The sequence below is a fragment of the Pygoscelis adeliae genome, unplaced genomic scaffold (genome assembly GCF_000699105.1).
Source record: "Pygoscelis adeliae isolate BGI_AS28 unplaced genomic scaffold, ASM69910v1 Scaffold29, whole genome shotgun sequence".
In the NCBI taxonomy this organism is placed as follows: domain Eukaryota; kingdom Metazoa; phylum Chordata; class Aves; order Sphenisciformes; family Spheniscidae; genus Pygoscelis; species Pygoscelis adeliae.
This window is the reverse complement of record NW_008825611.1, coordinates 989,251-1,003,838: the sequence shown is the minus strand read 5'-3', so window position 1 is coordinate 1,003,838 and position 14,588 is coordinate 989,251. Positions and strand designations below refer to the sequence as shown.

Below are 14,588 nucleotides of genomic sequence, written 5' to 3'. Positions count from 1 at the left end.
AATGATCTCTAAGAACAAAGGCAGAAGCAGGAACTGCAAATTTTCGTTTTGCTTTTGACAGAGATTCTTCCTGCAGCCTTTCTCAGTCAGGACGCAGTCACCGCTGCTCACATCTGGTTTTACGCTTCTCTGTAGCTCCAGAGAATTACAGAGAAAACACCTGGTGCACTCGTCTGGAGCTACTTGGTTCCTGTCTTCTTGTCCGCAAAAGTTTTAGAAACTCATCTGTTTAGATGCAGTGAAAGGATGCACTGTTTATAAGGAATTTGGAAAATATAAAACTTCTGGAAACTGTTCAGTTAACATTCTGGACTACATTCCTAACAGCCATATAGGTACGGTCACAAGAGCTACATTTACATTATCAGATGCAACACTTCAAACAATAAATGCATTTGTTTCTGATCTTGAAAGTACGCTGGAAGGACACTGAAGAAATAAAGCGAGGCTGAAATAGATGAACCTTTTTCATTAATAAAATCAGACAAAAAAAGCCACACACAGACTTAGTAGTTCTGAAGTTCGATGCAGCCAAGCTAGAGAACTGAATACCATGGACTGAACGCGTGGAATTGGAACCAGTCCATGGAATTCAGTTCTCAGAGCTGGGAACTGCCAAGATTCGTCATGTCTTCTTTTAAAAGGATTGGGGGGGGGGGGGGGGCAAAGTCACATTCACAAGAAAAACAGGATTTAAACTTTCACTTAAAGATATTCACCCTCAGTGACCAAGTTTAGTGGAAGCTTTCCAAGACAGATCCTGCTGTGAATAAGAGCCCAGAGGGTGGGGTGGAATTAGGATGCATTCCCCACGCACACTCTGAAATATAATGACACTGTGAGGTCCCAAGCGAACAGAACACTTCAACACATGCTTCATGATTTACAGACAGGCTTAACTTTCATAGAGCAACATATACACATCCACATTTTACTGAATTAATTTAATTTTAGGTATGATTCTGCTGCTGTCCTCAGCAAGGGATGAAACAGACCAAGAGCTCTCGGGATTAAGATGAGTAGGACTTTTTTTCCTTATCTAGGAAGCATCATTTTTCTTAAAGAAAAAACAGGAAGGGGGAAAGCCTCCGAGTCCTTCGTTATCCCTTTCAAATGTAGTGAAAAGTGGAGTTTGCTCCACTTTTGTGGAGCTTTGTTTCAGTTCACTGGCTGTAATTCAGATGGATTCAATGATACACTGTCAAGCTGGGTGAGAACAGTCTGATGGACAAAGTGCAGGCTCCTATTTCCCTGGGCCACCAGAGCCAGTGCTCCACAGCAAGGGAACTGCTCGGCCGCTCTTTAACCTCTGCCCACTTCATCATCATCACCATCATCATTATTATCATTATTATTATTATTAAAGTGCTCAGAGAGCCCACAGAGCTGGTTTGTAAGGTGTGTTGTGCAGCTACAGCCCTGCTGAGTAAAACCGTACGGCTCCCATTAAGAACTGGTTATTCTGCTCCCCTGAGAGCAGAGCAGTCAAGTCCGTAACCTGAGGACCGGCCACTGCAAGAAGCAAACACAGAGGACGGCGACTGCAGCAGAGACAATGCCACAGCCTGAGGGGCGAGGTGGTGACATTGCAGCAGTCAGACTGAGGCTGAGGGGCTACTATGAAAGCCCCAAAGGAAGGGAGATGCTCAGCTTTCAGAAAAGCAGAATTGGGGGGCATCAAACCTTTTGGTGCCTTTGAGGAAAATCCCATTTAAAACAATCCCACAAGGCAGAGCTGGAGAAAAGAGGCTGCATTTTACTTCAAAAACCCTTAGGTGTTTGAAGCATGGGGTGAGCTACCTCCAGCCAGTTATACCAGTAAAATAAGTTATTCAACAGAAGAGCTAAATTAAATTTTATTTTTTAAAAATGCCAATCGCTCTTTTAATTTATAAGTTTTTCAGACAGCTACTAGCAGCTTAGCACTGCTTCTTTATATAAGACAACGATTTCTGTGAATAGAACAGATGAGGGCTATACATAATCTATATATTAAGCATACTTTCAAGATTAAAAAAAAAAAACAACCTAAAACTTGTAAAAGAAAGCAATGCCCCAGTTCTGCAACTCATCTCTACATAGGAAATCAGGTGTTGAAGCGCTTCTGAATTAGGTTTTCAGCCCGTGCTTAATTTCTCTGACGTCAAGTAGAAGTGACTAATATAAAACTATACATGTGTGCTTAAACACTGAACTGAGAGTTTGTGACTAATCTGTTCCATCTATCACAACCACCGGGGCAATGTGCAGAATCAGACCCTACTGCGTTATTCCTTGGAAACCCTCCCAGTTTTCATGGAAGGTCCCAAGGGGCATTGGAATATCCTGTTCTACCTACTGTTATCCTAGGGCAGCTTGTTTATCAATAAAGCACATTTTCCTTAATCCGCAGCTTGGCAGTATCTTGAAAGCCTTAGATGGGAAGAGCTGAACTGGGATCACACCGTACCACGTAGTCCATTTCCACAGACAGTAACTGAAACAGAGGGTGGTCTTAACAGACAGGGCCATTTCGAAGTTCCCCTCCCTTTCAAAGAAACCTCTCTGGCTTCTGCAGAAAACAGAGCATCGAAATCACTGCGTGGCCGCAAAATGAAATGTGCCACCCGATGGTTCATCGTCGCTCCATGGTTTTACTTAGGCTCTTTAAACATGCCACCCATAGCTTTTCCAATCTGTTCTCAGCTGTCTCATCCGCTTTTGGCGGTGCTTCTGCTCCGAGTTGACTGGCTTATGCTGGGGACTTGGTTAGTGAACAGCAGCTATTTTCATTTGGGCTGCAGCAATGAAGAATTATACGAAGTCTGAGTGCTACTAGCTTACACATTTCCAAATTACCTCCAGAGATCATGCTGATCAGAAAGCACTTGACAGATGCAAACCTAGCAGCCTCTCTCACTGCGGCCTGATGGCGATGGCATACACCACCGTAAGTCCCAGTGACACGGGAGGCAAAGAGCAGCCCAGCAAAAGATGCTTGCACTGCAACTTTGCAGCAACTCTAGAACCATCGAGCCATTGTTCAGATTTGCATGGCAATCACTCAAATTGACTCCCTGTGGAGAGTTACCCATGAGACAAATCTGTTTTTGCTGGGGTAATGGACATGCAAAACTGGCTCAGAGTCCAGAGATTCTGGATTAACAAAATGATTAGAACGCCACTAAGTGTACAAGTGATTTGCTTACTGATGAAGCCTTTCACATGCATGCCATACATCGTCAGATGAGAGTCCAATTTCCAGTAAAGGAGGAAAGGGATTAATTAGGACAAAAGATTTGCGTAACATTGTTAGAGTAGAAAAATGCATTTGAACTTTGATATACCAATAGTGGAGAAAGAAGCATTTGTCCTTACAGATCCGAAGTGGAAATCCTCATGAACACACCACAGGTTTTAAATAACTAACCATACAATATGATGAAAGGGAGACTAACACACCCTCTTAAAAACAAGTGACCTTCTCCTTAAATATTCCTTCCAAACATTAAGACAACATTGCACATCGCACAGATAAAGACAAGAAAAGAAATCGCATGAAAAACTGGATTGACCTTTACGACGCCAGTGTTGCAGACACAAACGCATCCTGCACGGCACGCCACATGCTGGTACAGCAATTGTCATTCATGCTGAGCTGAGATGTAGAGGCTGTTTTCTAAATCAGTAGCTGATGTTCACACACAAAAAGCCCGAATGTCCCAAATCCCAATCAACAGCAAACACCGCTGTTCATAAATTCTGGGGGTTACCCACCAGGCGCAGAGTTTAACACGCCTATCCTTATGAAAGAGGGCAAGAGCTACAATCCTGCCCCAAAAAGCCAGGACACAGCTATAATTACAAACCATTTTAACAATGATGGACATGCCCATGCATGGCTAAGTAAATAATGCAGACTTCATCTAAGGTATCACTTTTGTTACTTGTTGAATATTTAAGTAAATCAAAGAGGAAGTAAAGATTTCCCTTCTTTCTGCAACTCAGCTCTTTGACAAAGATATTTTACACAATCTAAAGAGTATGGAAGGAGGAGAAAGACCAATGGTAGCTTACCTTAACGTATTCGAGAAATTCCATTAGAAAGCTGCGAGACTGGATACAGCAAGGAAAACAATTGTTATTTTAAACTCATGAACATTAAATGCATCACAAACTTGCTGAGGACAAATATTATAAAAGTATTTAGCTTGCATACTTCCGAAGTTTTAAACATACATACCGAGGGAGATTCTGAACTGGGAAAAAAAAAAAAACCTAGATTTAATCTTAACTAAGAATTTATGATAAGTATTCTCTAAGACAGAATATGGCTCAATTACCACTTGTATTTAAGTATTTTCTGAAAGGAAATCTTTGAATCTTTTGTTCTTCACATCATATATACCCTGAAATAACCACATCTGGGCGAGTTTGTGCATCATGTATTAAGTTACATATACACACTGAGGACATTTTGTGCAGAGGTGAAGTACAGAGTGATTCAGGAGACAGCTCATGCAGATGGTCAAGTGTAGCACACAGCTGTGCAGCACATGTGGAAGCTCAAGGCATTTTCAAAGCTATGCACCTGAAATCCAGCATTTTAATATAAGTGGCTCAATTTTCAAAGGCAATGCAAACAACGTGCATTTAAGTTAACAGGAGATCGAGTTACCCTGCAACCCTGGAAATCAATCAGCCTTAATTAACTGCTTAGCTCTGGACTGGGGACCTTAATTTTCAGCATGAGTTCCAGCACGCTAGCCTCAACAACACATGGCAGAGCCGTCTATTGTAACAGGATACTAAAATGCTTCAGTACATATCCACCACAAGGCCGAAGGGTGGCTTGCCATTTCGGCAAGGCTGGTGTCTCCAAATAACTATGTACCTGTGATTGTTTCTGAAAACGACTTTCAAATAGCCTACTATTAAAGGTCTATCTCCCCACTCCTACCAAAGATATCTTATGTTGAGATCCAGGCATCATCAACTGCCTGCCAAGCTCTTTTGAGTGAGGAACACCCTTCTTTGTTCCCACGTACAGAAAGATTAATTTCTCCTTGACAGGCAGCTGTAGGAACACAGACAATAAACACATTCTAGCTTTAAAGGGTATCTAAAGTGGAACAATTTAATATTTAGATATCATCTGGTCTTCAACAGGATAGGCACACGTTTTTGAAGGAACTTTCAATAGAAAGTATGCATTTCGCTGCATCTTAGGAGATTGCCCATCACCAGATACAACTTCTCTTGGTGTTAATCCCGGCATGATGGAGGAATTTATCTCAACGGGAAGGGGTCCATAGTGAGAACTTGTGACTAATGTCAAGCGGTACTGACTCACTACAAGCTCCTCAGCCCAAAGCCACTCTCAGTCACGCTAAGGGCAAATCCATTCAATTCAACAGGGTCGCTTAGCAGAGGAGCAAATGCACACATGGCCCTGAAAAAAATACTTATGAAACGCATTGGACAGCTCAAATTTGGCAGCTACAACCCAAGAGCAACTTCAGCATTTGACAGCAATTAAAGTTAGTCTAACAGGTTTTCAGCAGACAGAATAAGAACACTGCCTCCCACAACAGCGGAACTTTTTCAAGTTTGCTGCGATATTATGTCAAGTGTCACATTTCAACCACCATCCCCAGCAGCACGTCTGCAGGCAGCCACAGGAGGAGCATGCTAGAACGTTATGCAGAGTTTGAAATGCTATCAACCATAGCAATCATTTGCAACACTGAATGTACAGTTTTCCAGCGTACGACCCACAAGCACCTAGGTTGTGTCCTGTGAATTCTCTTAACAGAAGCCTTTTAAGACAAGAGCTTGGTTTTTCATTTGATTTCACAGCAGCTCTGTTGGTCTAGAAAATAAAACCAAAACCAAGCAATTCCTCCCAGTATATGTGGGCACTACCAAACTCCATATTTAGCCTTGCTTTCATCTGGCCCATCTGTATATGGGCAGAGCAAAGCTGATGACAGTAAAAGAGTATCTGACTTCCAGGATGAGTTTTATTTCAGTCCTTACGCTAAGGGAGGAGAGAACTCATTTCCAGCAATATGCATTTGCCTTAGTGCTCTAAACTAACTTGTAGGAGTCTGGAATGAGGGACTGTAGCATTCCCCAGGAAATACTCCAGGTTAACGCATGCCATATACGCAATTTAGCTTTTACAAGCAAAAACATTTGGCTGACTCCTACTTTCAAGTTCATTTAACACGAGACAGAATGCAGTAAGGGCAACCTGAGTCTAACAAAGATAAAGGAACTGTAGTAACAGCCTAACATGCATACCTCTTCCTCTGTCATTGATTCTTCAACCCCTTCCTCTTCAACTACAAAACTCTCCTTCAGCTTCAGGTACTCTTCATACTCTCTCTTCTCCTCTTCTTCCTTTGCCTTCCTTTTTTCCTCTTCCTGAACAGAAAAGATGACAAGTGGTCAGTTTGCTCCTCCCCAAATCAGGTTTAGTTTTAACTAAAGTAGCATCTTCTTTATCTGCAGTCTGGTTTTACTAGGACAGACAGCAGAGAGAAAGTTTCTAAAATGAGTCTAAGTTCTCCCTTGATGGCATCATTAATTTCAGAAGCCACCCTTAAGGTAGTAACCATCTCACACGGATCTCACGTGGTAGCGTAAGCTTGCACACAATACACCTAGGCTGGTTCTTAACAGAACTGACACGGGAGAAAACCACTCTTATATAGCAACCTGCTTTCTTAATTTGCATGAATATGTTTCTTCTGCAGATCCTGTGACAGGAAGTCCCTGCCCCTAACTGTACTTTGATGCAACATCCACATTTTCAGTAACTGGCCCCAATTCTGCTCTGACATACACTAGTGTACATTGGGAGTGATCACAAAGAATAGTGGAGTTACAGTGGTGTCCATCTGTGTGTGAGAAGAAGCTCACCTGTAAAAGAGTTTCAGGTAAAATCTCCTTCTTATGACATACAACCAAACTGTGTCTACATGGAATGTAAAGAACCGTATAAAGCATTTCAGGCATAGGAGACAAGGTATGTTTGTATTAAAAAAAGGGGTTTTTACATGTTTGATTGTTAACCAAAACCTACAGGCTCTGCTTTTAGTTATTTGCAATACTTTCAGTTAACTACCCTGAAAGAAATGTTAAAGTCTTAAAAAAAAAAAAATAATAATGCCAACTCAGAAAACTCCAAGCCCGACATCAGTGAAATGGTGATGCATGCTAGGTAATGTGGAATAGTCACACATTCACACAGCAAAACTGTGATTAAAAGTTTTGGAATGTGATAGATTACTTAAAAAATGTTTCAAATAAGAACAGGTTTTTACTGTTGGGAGCTCATCAATTTGCAGCTTTCCATGATTTTCTTTTAAAATTTGTTTTGTTCTTCTCCAAAATGCTTTATGCATGTAACTTCACGCAGAAGAAAAATGGTTCCTTACACAACGGTTTCTTCCGCACAAAAATTGATGTTCGTACAGCACCTGGTGCAATGAGATTCCAATTTGACTGGCCTCTGGTTGCTATCACATTGCAAAAGCTTGATTAAAACTTAGAAAGATGAGTTCTTCAAATTTCAGTGACAATCTCTGGGCATTCCTTTACTATTAGCACAGGAACTGATCTCTTAAAGAACAATTACATTGATTTCTAAATGCTTGCCATGCTGCATCTTTGACACTAATATGGTAATTGCTTCCTTAAATGGCTGGAAAGCAAACACTTGTTCCATTAAAACAGGAAGAGACAGGAACAGGTAACTAAGTATATTGAAAAATGTCCGTATTAAAAAAGACGCCATGTAAGGCCAAAACCAGCAAGATACCAGAAATGGTCATGGGAGGGTTCCCTTCAATAAAAACGGAAGAGAAAATGTATTTGGTCCCAACGGTATTTAATCAAACTCCCAGAAAGTCACAAGAAGAAATGCTACCAACGTACACGTATGAGAAAAACAGGACTGAAGGATCTTACTGTATGTGCAAAGTCAAAACCATTTTTTTAAACCGCCACCTCATGAAAAAACTACAGACCTGAGGAAGCTCTTGAGACAAAACAAGACCATTTTCTGGGTTATTCATCACCATAACGATTATTAGCAAAAGCCCAACAGTAGATTTTTTTTTTTCTTATAAGCACTACAGGTACCAAGAACAACATAACCATATTTCATTTGGAAGTGACAGCAATTATTCTTTTCTTGTAAGTGCATTAAATTTAATCTTGATCCTGGAAATACAAGAATAAGGTTCTTCCCCTGGTCTATTACAGCAGCTGTAATTCAACAGGATTTGAAGTGAGGAAAAAAAATAAAAATCGCAAAAATTTGAAATTGCTTTGGCAAATGATTTCTAGATTGTTCTTAAAAAAAAAATAATCAGAAGACAGTATCCCATTTACAACTGAGAGCAACGGTAACTAAGAAATATTTTCCTGTTTCTGGAAGGTCTAACAACAAATGAACAAGACACGTTCCTGTCTTCCTTACCTACTTGAAGAACAGTCCCTTCAATTTTATTAAAGCATACCAGCACATTAATATCAGTACTTCCATTTCCAGCATATGCAGATAAGCATCTCTGCTGTGAGACTGGCAAAGCACTCACTTACCAGTCCCTCTTTTGTGGTGTCCCTGAAAGCCAACATGAGTTTGTTTTCCAGATCCTAAATTTTGATGCTACGAGCAGCAGAGCATTTCCAGGTGGTCTGAACCACTGCTTTGGTAGCTAAAGCATGTCAGCCCTCAAAGCCTCGTGTCTGTGGTGGTTGTAGCCTCCTCCATAACACTAAGTATTTCCAGAAGCTTCTTCATCTAATAACTAAAAATCCCAGCCACTTCCTGCACAGCCTCACATGCTTTATTACCTAAATTCACCTATGATTCAATCTGTAGAAAAAGAAGGACTTAGCCAAACTGCAAACTGGTTCAAAGCCAAGAGGAGAGATGACTTTGCATAACTGCACTGGGAGAAGCAACCAGCAACAGCAGTGGAAGCTGAGCAGGGGGAACCCTAGCAAAATCAGGCTGTCTGTTAACACTTATTCTCAGCTATTCTTTTCACCATCATGCTAGCACTCTTCTTTCACATGCCCAAGTCATGCAGCAGTTGCACGGTAGGTGCAGGGTCAAATTTAGGCAGGTTGCATTCCCACAAAAATAAGACTGTCTGTGTGCATAACCTGCACACAGAGACACTCTCAGCACCCCAGGGTCTACTTATGAAACAGAGACCAGTACTTGCTTCATGCAAGTCATACAGGGGGCACTTGGCTCAAATACAAGTTTAAAAAAAACCACATCTTTGTTAGTCAGGTTCCTTTGCCTCTCCCCATTCTGATCTCATTAACTGCTGTGGAGTTAAGTGGTAAAGCATGCGGCTCAGAGGTGAGATAATAGCTGGGCCACCTTCCTTCAACGATGGGTGGGGTGGTGGGGAAATCCCAGCATCATGGAAATTTGGTAACTGCAGATGCTCACCTTCAGCTGCTTGCCTTTTTTTTTTTTTTTTGAAGAGGTTTGCTTTTTTTTTTTTTTTTTTAAGTGGGTTTGCTTCTCTCCTCACCCACCTAAATGTTACCCAAAGAGGGGGCTTGCTATAGTGTAAAGATTTCTTTTTGATCAGTTTACTATACTGCATGTGAAGAACAAACTCTCCCACTTAGATCGTGTCTTAATTGGAAAAAAAAAATAAAATTCATCACTCAAACCTTTCTTCCTTCTCTCCTTTTTCTGACAAAACATCCACAATTATCACTGTTGGATCGACTCTACCTCTGCATGCTTGCTATGAGTCTCATGTGCCACCTTGTGTGGCAGAGACCCAAGAGCTTCCAGAGCTCCATGCAGTCTGTGGATCTCCAGCACTCTGGGAGACACTTTTCAACACCCTTACCCCTTCCTATACCAGATCTGGTCAGCACCGACGTCCCACTGCACCCAGTCCCAGTCCTCCCACCGGTCTCCAGGCTCTCTCCATCCCACCTGCCCACCAAAGACCTGGATTTGCTGTGAGGCTCCTTTCAGATCATTACCTTCTGTTTGCCTCTTACCTTGGTGACAATCGTGTCTTAATTGGAATCAAAAACATTAACATTAATTTGTTTTGCAGTCAACAACTGCACAAGAGCCCAATCTTTTTCCAGGTGAAACGCACAGCATCTTGAAAACTCTTTTAGCCTTACAGCTGGAAGCAGACCTTGACTCTTGGGTTCACAAATCCCTCTGGAGTCCTGGGATGCTGCTTGAGTAACTGCACTGTTCTGGATGCTTGACAGATTACCGCCTTTGAAGGTTTATCGTGCATTACTATTTTTAGCAAAGGGTGAGGACCCTTACAGTCCAGTCCAGCAAGGAGATATTGAAGTACTGTTTCTAGCTTTCATTGAAGTAACCCATTTAAGGCGGCACTGAGACTAAGCGATATTGGGGGGCTACAGAGTAAGTAGCTTTTCTGAGAGCTTTGCCTAAGCAGCTTTCCCAGATTGTGGGAGTTGTGCCCTGTGCCATCTCTCCTCCAAATCAGATGAAGGACCAACTTGCTGACAAACAAATCATTTATAGGCAGCTTATTCGACTGCTAAGTGGAGGAGATCTCATTGCTAGTGAGGAAAGTAGAGCAAACACTGGACTCTCTTCAAGCACCACCTGCTACCAGTCGTTCCTTGTTTGTGGCTGCTTCTTTAACATGCAGAATGAGGAAAAGCATACTGGTTCCTATGCCAAATGCTTTGAGGTTCATGGACCAAAGAAACCCTCCTTGTATAACATCCAGTTTTCGTGCTGTTAGTGCAGGTTCTACAGGAAGCGAAATTTACTTTACAGTAAATAATTTGGCACAGAGCAGATGGATCTCTAGGATTCCCCCCCCCCTCACTGTTTAGACAGAAAATAAAAAAAAACACCTCTAGAAAGACAGAATAAGTGTTCTTACCAGTCCTCATCCCCTCAAAATCAGAGTAGAATGAGTTTTCTGCAAGCTTTTCAACTTGTACTTCCTTAGGAGAAATTAATTTTCAGGAAAGTATACACACTTGAAAACTGATGCTTAAACTGAAGCTATGTAGTAGTCTCCATCAGCCTCCAGAAATGCGCTGTTTAGGTATGAATAGTGGATATAAATGCCAAACAGATAATGAAAAGCTCTGCTGAAAAGCACACAAATCTTCATGTTCACATAATGCTACGCATAATAAAATAACAATCAACATTCTAAAAGTTGGTGCCTATTCTTACATGATCAAATATCAAACCAAAGAGCCAAAACTTTAGGGTCTTAGTTCTCAAAAGCTTCAACAGGACCCTTGGGATCACCAGCCGATCCTCCGTTTCTATAGCTCTGAAGATCCAGACCACTTTTATTTAGGCACTTAAATGCAAAACTGAAAGCCTAAATGAAATTGCCCTAGTTTGGAAACTTTGGGCACAGCTGTGCTTGAGCAATACAGACCTCGTTTTAATGTAACCATGAACAAACACCAGTCCATGCTCCTCCTGTGGCCTTTTATCTCACAACAGTTAAAAGCTTGTTTGCTGGAAGACTGCTAGTTTCTCTCCCGTATCAAGCTATGTTTTGAGAGCAGTCCACTCTGCAATGGATTTGCAGGCAACACGCCCTGTTCAACGCTGCGTTTCAGTATAGAAGAGTGACGACTGTGAGCCCTGCATCTGCACAAGCAGTTTCCTTAGCAGGGCAGAGCTAGGCTGAGGGAGTAAAATCTACAAAAATCCCTGTGCACAGGAAAATAAAAGAGCTCTTGGGCGAGCAATCTGCAAGGCTTTGTATGAAGACACTGTTTTGCAACATCAGAGGAAGTTCGCTCTCATTGATAAGGTGGCGGTTGGTAAACCATCTCACCACTAAAAAACTCCAAGAGTGAAAGGGAAATCCCCAGGGTAAAGCAGAGCTGAAGCAAATGCCAATTATAAAGGACCTTCCTCACTTGCATAGCCAATCAGGTCATCAGAACACTGGAAAGGAAACTTGAATTTAAAAATATATTCTCTGGTTTGCAACACTGGAGCCAAGGGGCAACCACATTTTATTTATATGTGCATACAAATATATTTAAATAGAACCAGGGGGTTATTTTTCTCAAGAATATGCAAGATTTTAGCCCCCATAACTCTCTTGAAGGCACAGTTCCCACTTGTAGTACAGCACTGCGAAGAGTTTCCCAAAAATAATTGGAGGTATCAGTTTGCCTATAAAACAAAGTGGGTTTTCATCCGGCTCAAGAATTCATTATTTCCACTAGGCTCCATATCTCAAACTACTTCAGCGGGGTATGTGTGTGAAAGGGTTAACAGTCCTGGTGACTTTATCAAAGATCAAGACCGGGGAATTTCTAGAAGATCTGCATGCTGCAACATGATTTTCTACCCTCCTGAATCTATTTGGCTTCCCTCATCATCTGACAAACTTTTAGATGGTATTTAATGGCGCAGGAATCACCTATTGCTGTTGACTAGGATTCAGCTATTAGTTTAAGGCTGTAGCTGAAATGCTGAAAGGAAACTCTCCTTTACACAAAGCAAATCTCAATGTTCACAGAAGTTAGCACAATTTTGGTAGCACTTCTTGGGAGAGAGACTGAAAAAAAGGTTCAACTGAAATTTAGCTAACAAAGCTGGTTGCACTTGTTTGGAGACTAGCTGCTCATCACTTAAATTCTCCTGTAAATACACTAAATAAATTTATTTGAAATTAAATAAAGCATAGCCACCAAATTTATCAGTTCAAATCTTTGAATGTGCAGCAAATGAAACAATAAACAATTCAGGCAGTTATGTCACTACTCTTCCTGGAGGCAGTAAGGCTTCATCAGTGGCCTTAATATCTTTCCTGTACTGTGTAAGAAAGAAACAAAAACTAACAGGCCTGCCACTGCCACTATACTTGCAGAAATACTCTGATGCACTGGAAAAGAAAGGGAAAAAATGAAGCCGACAACCATAAAATTTCTCAGACAAACTTTAGTGATAAACTCGAAATTTCTTGTGCCTTATCGGATTATATAAACTGCAGAAATGTCAGTAATCGAACTGCCTCCAAAAATCATACAACCAGCTACCCCCTGGTTGTCGTCTCATGACTATCAATCACTACTTGAGCTACCTTTCATAATTTTGCCTTTCCATTTCCTAACTTATATGGGGGAATAGTATCATCACATGTGTAGTCCACAAGGGCTTACTCGTGACAAAACGCCACTTGTGGAAATGAAGAATCCTTTCTCTGGAGGACTGTATAAATGACATTTTATCCTATGTATTCTATAAAAAACACAATAAATCCAATGATCTTTTTATCGCTTATAGGGGCCTAGAAGAGAGAGGCAGTATCTTTTACATCATACAATCAGTCTGTAACACGATTGGAAAGATAACGATGTTGTGATCATAAAGACAGGCTATGCTTACATGTACAGTAATCAAGTATCTATTCATTCAGTTTGATTCCCCTCCTATCACCCAGTCAAGGCTAAAACACTGAAGTCTTGTTATGAGCGTGCTCCCTGTGATACTGTTTTCTCTGCTGACTGAAGCAGGAACACGAGCAACACAGCCTAAACATGTACAAGTCTTGAATTGTTCTGTTTCCTGTTAAAGACTCGGACGAAGACAGAGACTTAAAATTACCAGAAAACAGTGGAGGATGGACATGAAGTATCGTCAGACATGTTTACTTTGACCCACGCTCAAAATGTTCAGTGGTTAATAGATTACCAACCTGTCTTAGACCCAAGCAAAAAATAAAATATTGAAAACACTTTCCCCTGAGTAGCAGAATAATGCTTGTGATGTAGCCCGGTGGGTTGGCTTGCTGCCCTGATAAAAACTACCGGGAAAAACAAATGAACCAAACAAAAAAAGGTTAAAATTACAGAATTTAAGTAGCTAAGGAAGTTATTGCCTAAAGTGAATAGCAAGTTAGATTCAGGCACCTGAGAAATTTTCAAAATTCTAGTAAGTACTCCTTTGGACTGTTGAGCACAAAATTTAAAAAATAAAATAAAAAAGCCTTAGTTTATATTTCTCTTTTTCACTGAGCCTTGCAAAATGGAGGTGGAAGTGTTTTAGTGCAATCTTTACTAGGAATACTGAAAATTAAAATAAAAACAAGTAAGATTTGCCTCATTCAACCAAAGTAAATTACTCAGCCCTAAACTGAACGGAAGTGGATTAAAAAAAAAAAAGTTAAATATGTTAATAAGCACTTTCTGTGTGAAGAGACCTCTAGTTAGAATTTCACCCTTATTTTCTGCTCAACTTTTCAACCATGCCTGACTGGTCCTGATTAGCCAGCTGCACTGCTAAACCCCAGGTCAAACCCATAGGCAATCAACAGGATAACATCTTTGTCCTGGGCTACAGCTTCTTTTGAGCAGGTTGGCCAAGCTCAACCGCAATTTGCTTAGCAGTTCACCTGCCGTGCTGGCTACCACTCTGGAAGGAGTTGACATTCTGTTCATTAGCCTCCTCTAAAGGGAGTGACATTTAAACAATGCTAGCGTCCAGCCAGTGTGCCCTCCTAATTCCCTCCAGAGCATTGGAGTCATTTAGTTCATTGCAACCAACTCTTCAGGGTTTCAAGGATACTGAATTC

The 14,588-nt window shown here is 41.1% G+C and overlaps 1 protein-coding gene across 1 annotated transcript in view; it reads right to left on the bottom strand.

The window, feature by feature from the left end:
- The window catches only part of DDRGK1 (DDRGK domain containing 1), a 52,821-nt gene that overhangs the window by 5,367 nt on the left and 32,866 nt on the right, over nt 1-14,588 (bottom strand). Inside the window, exons 6-7 of the mRNA XM_009332717.1 lie at nt 6,286-6,408; nt 4,057-4,095 (exon numbers count right to left, since the gene is read on the bottom strand). Of these exons, the coding sequence (XP_009330992.1) occupies nt 4,057-4,095; nt 6,286-6,408 (162 nt within the window). The remainder of the gene's footprint in view (nt 1-4,056; nt 4,096-6,285; nt 6,409-14,588) is intronic.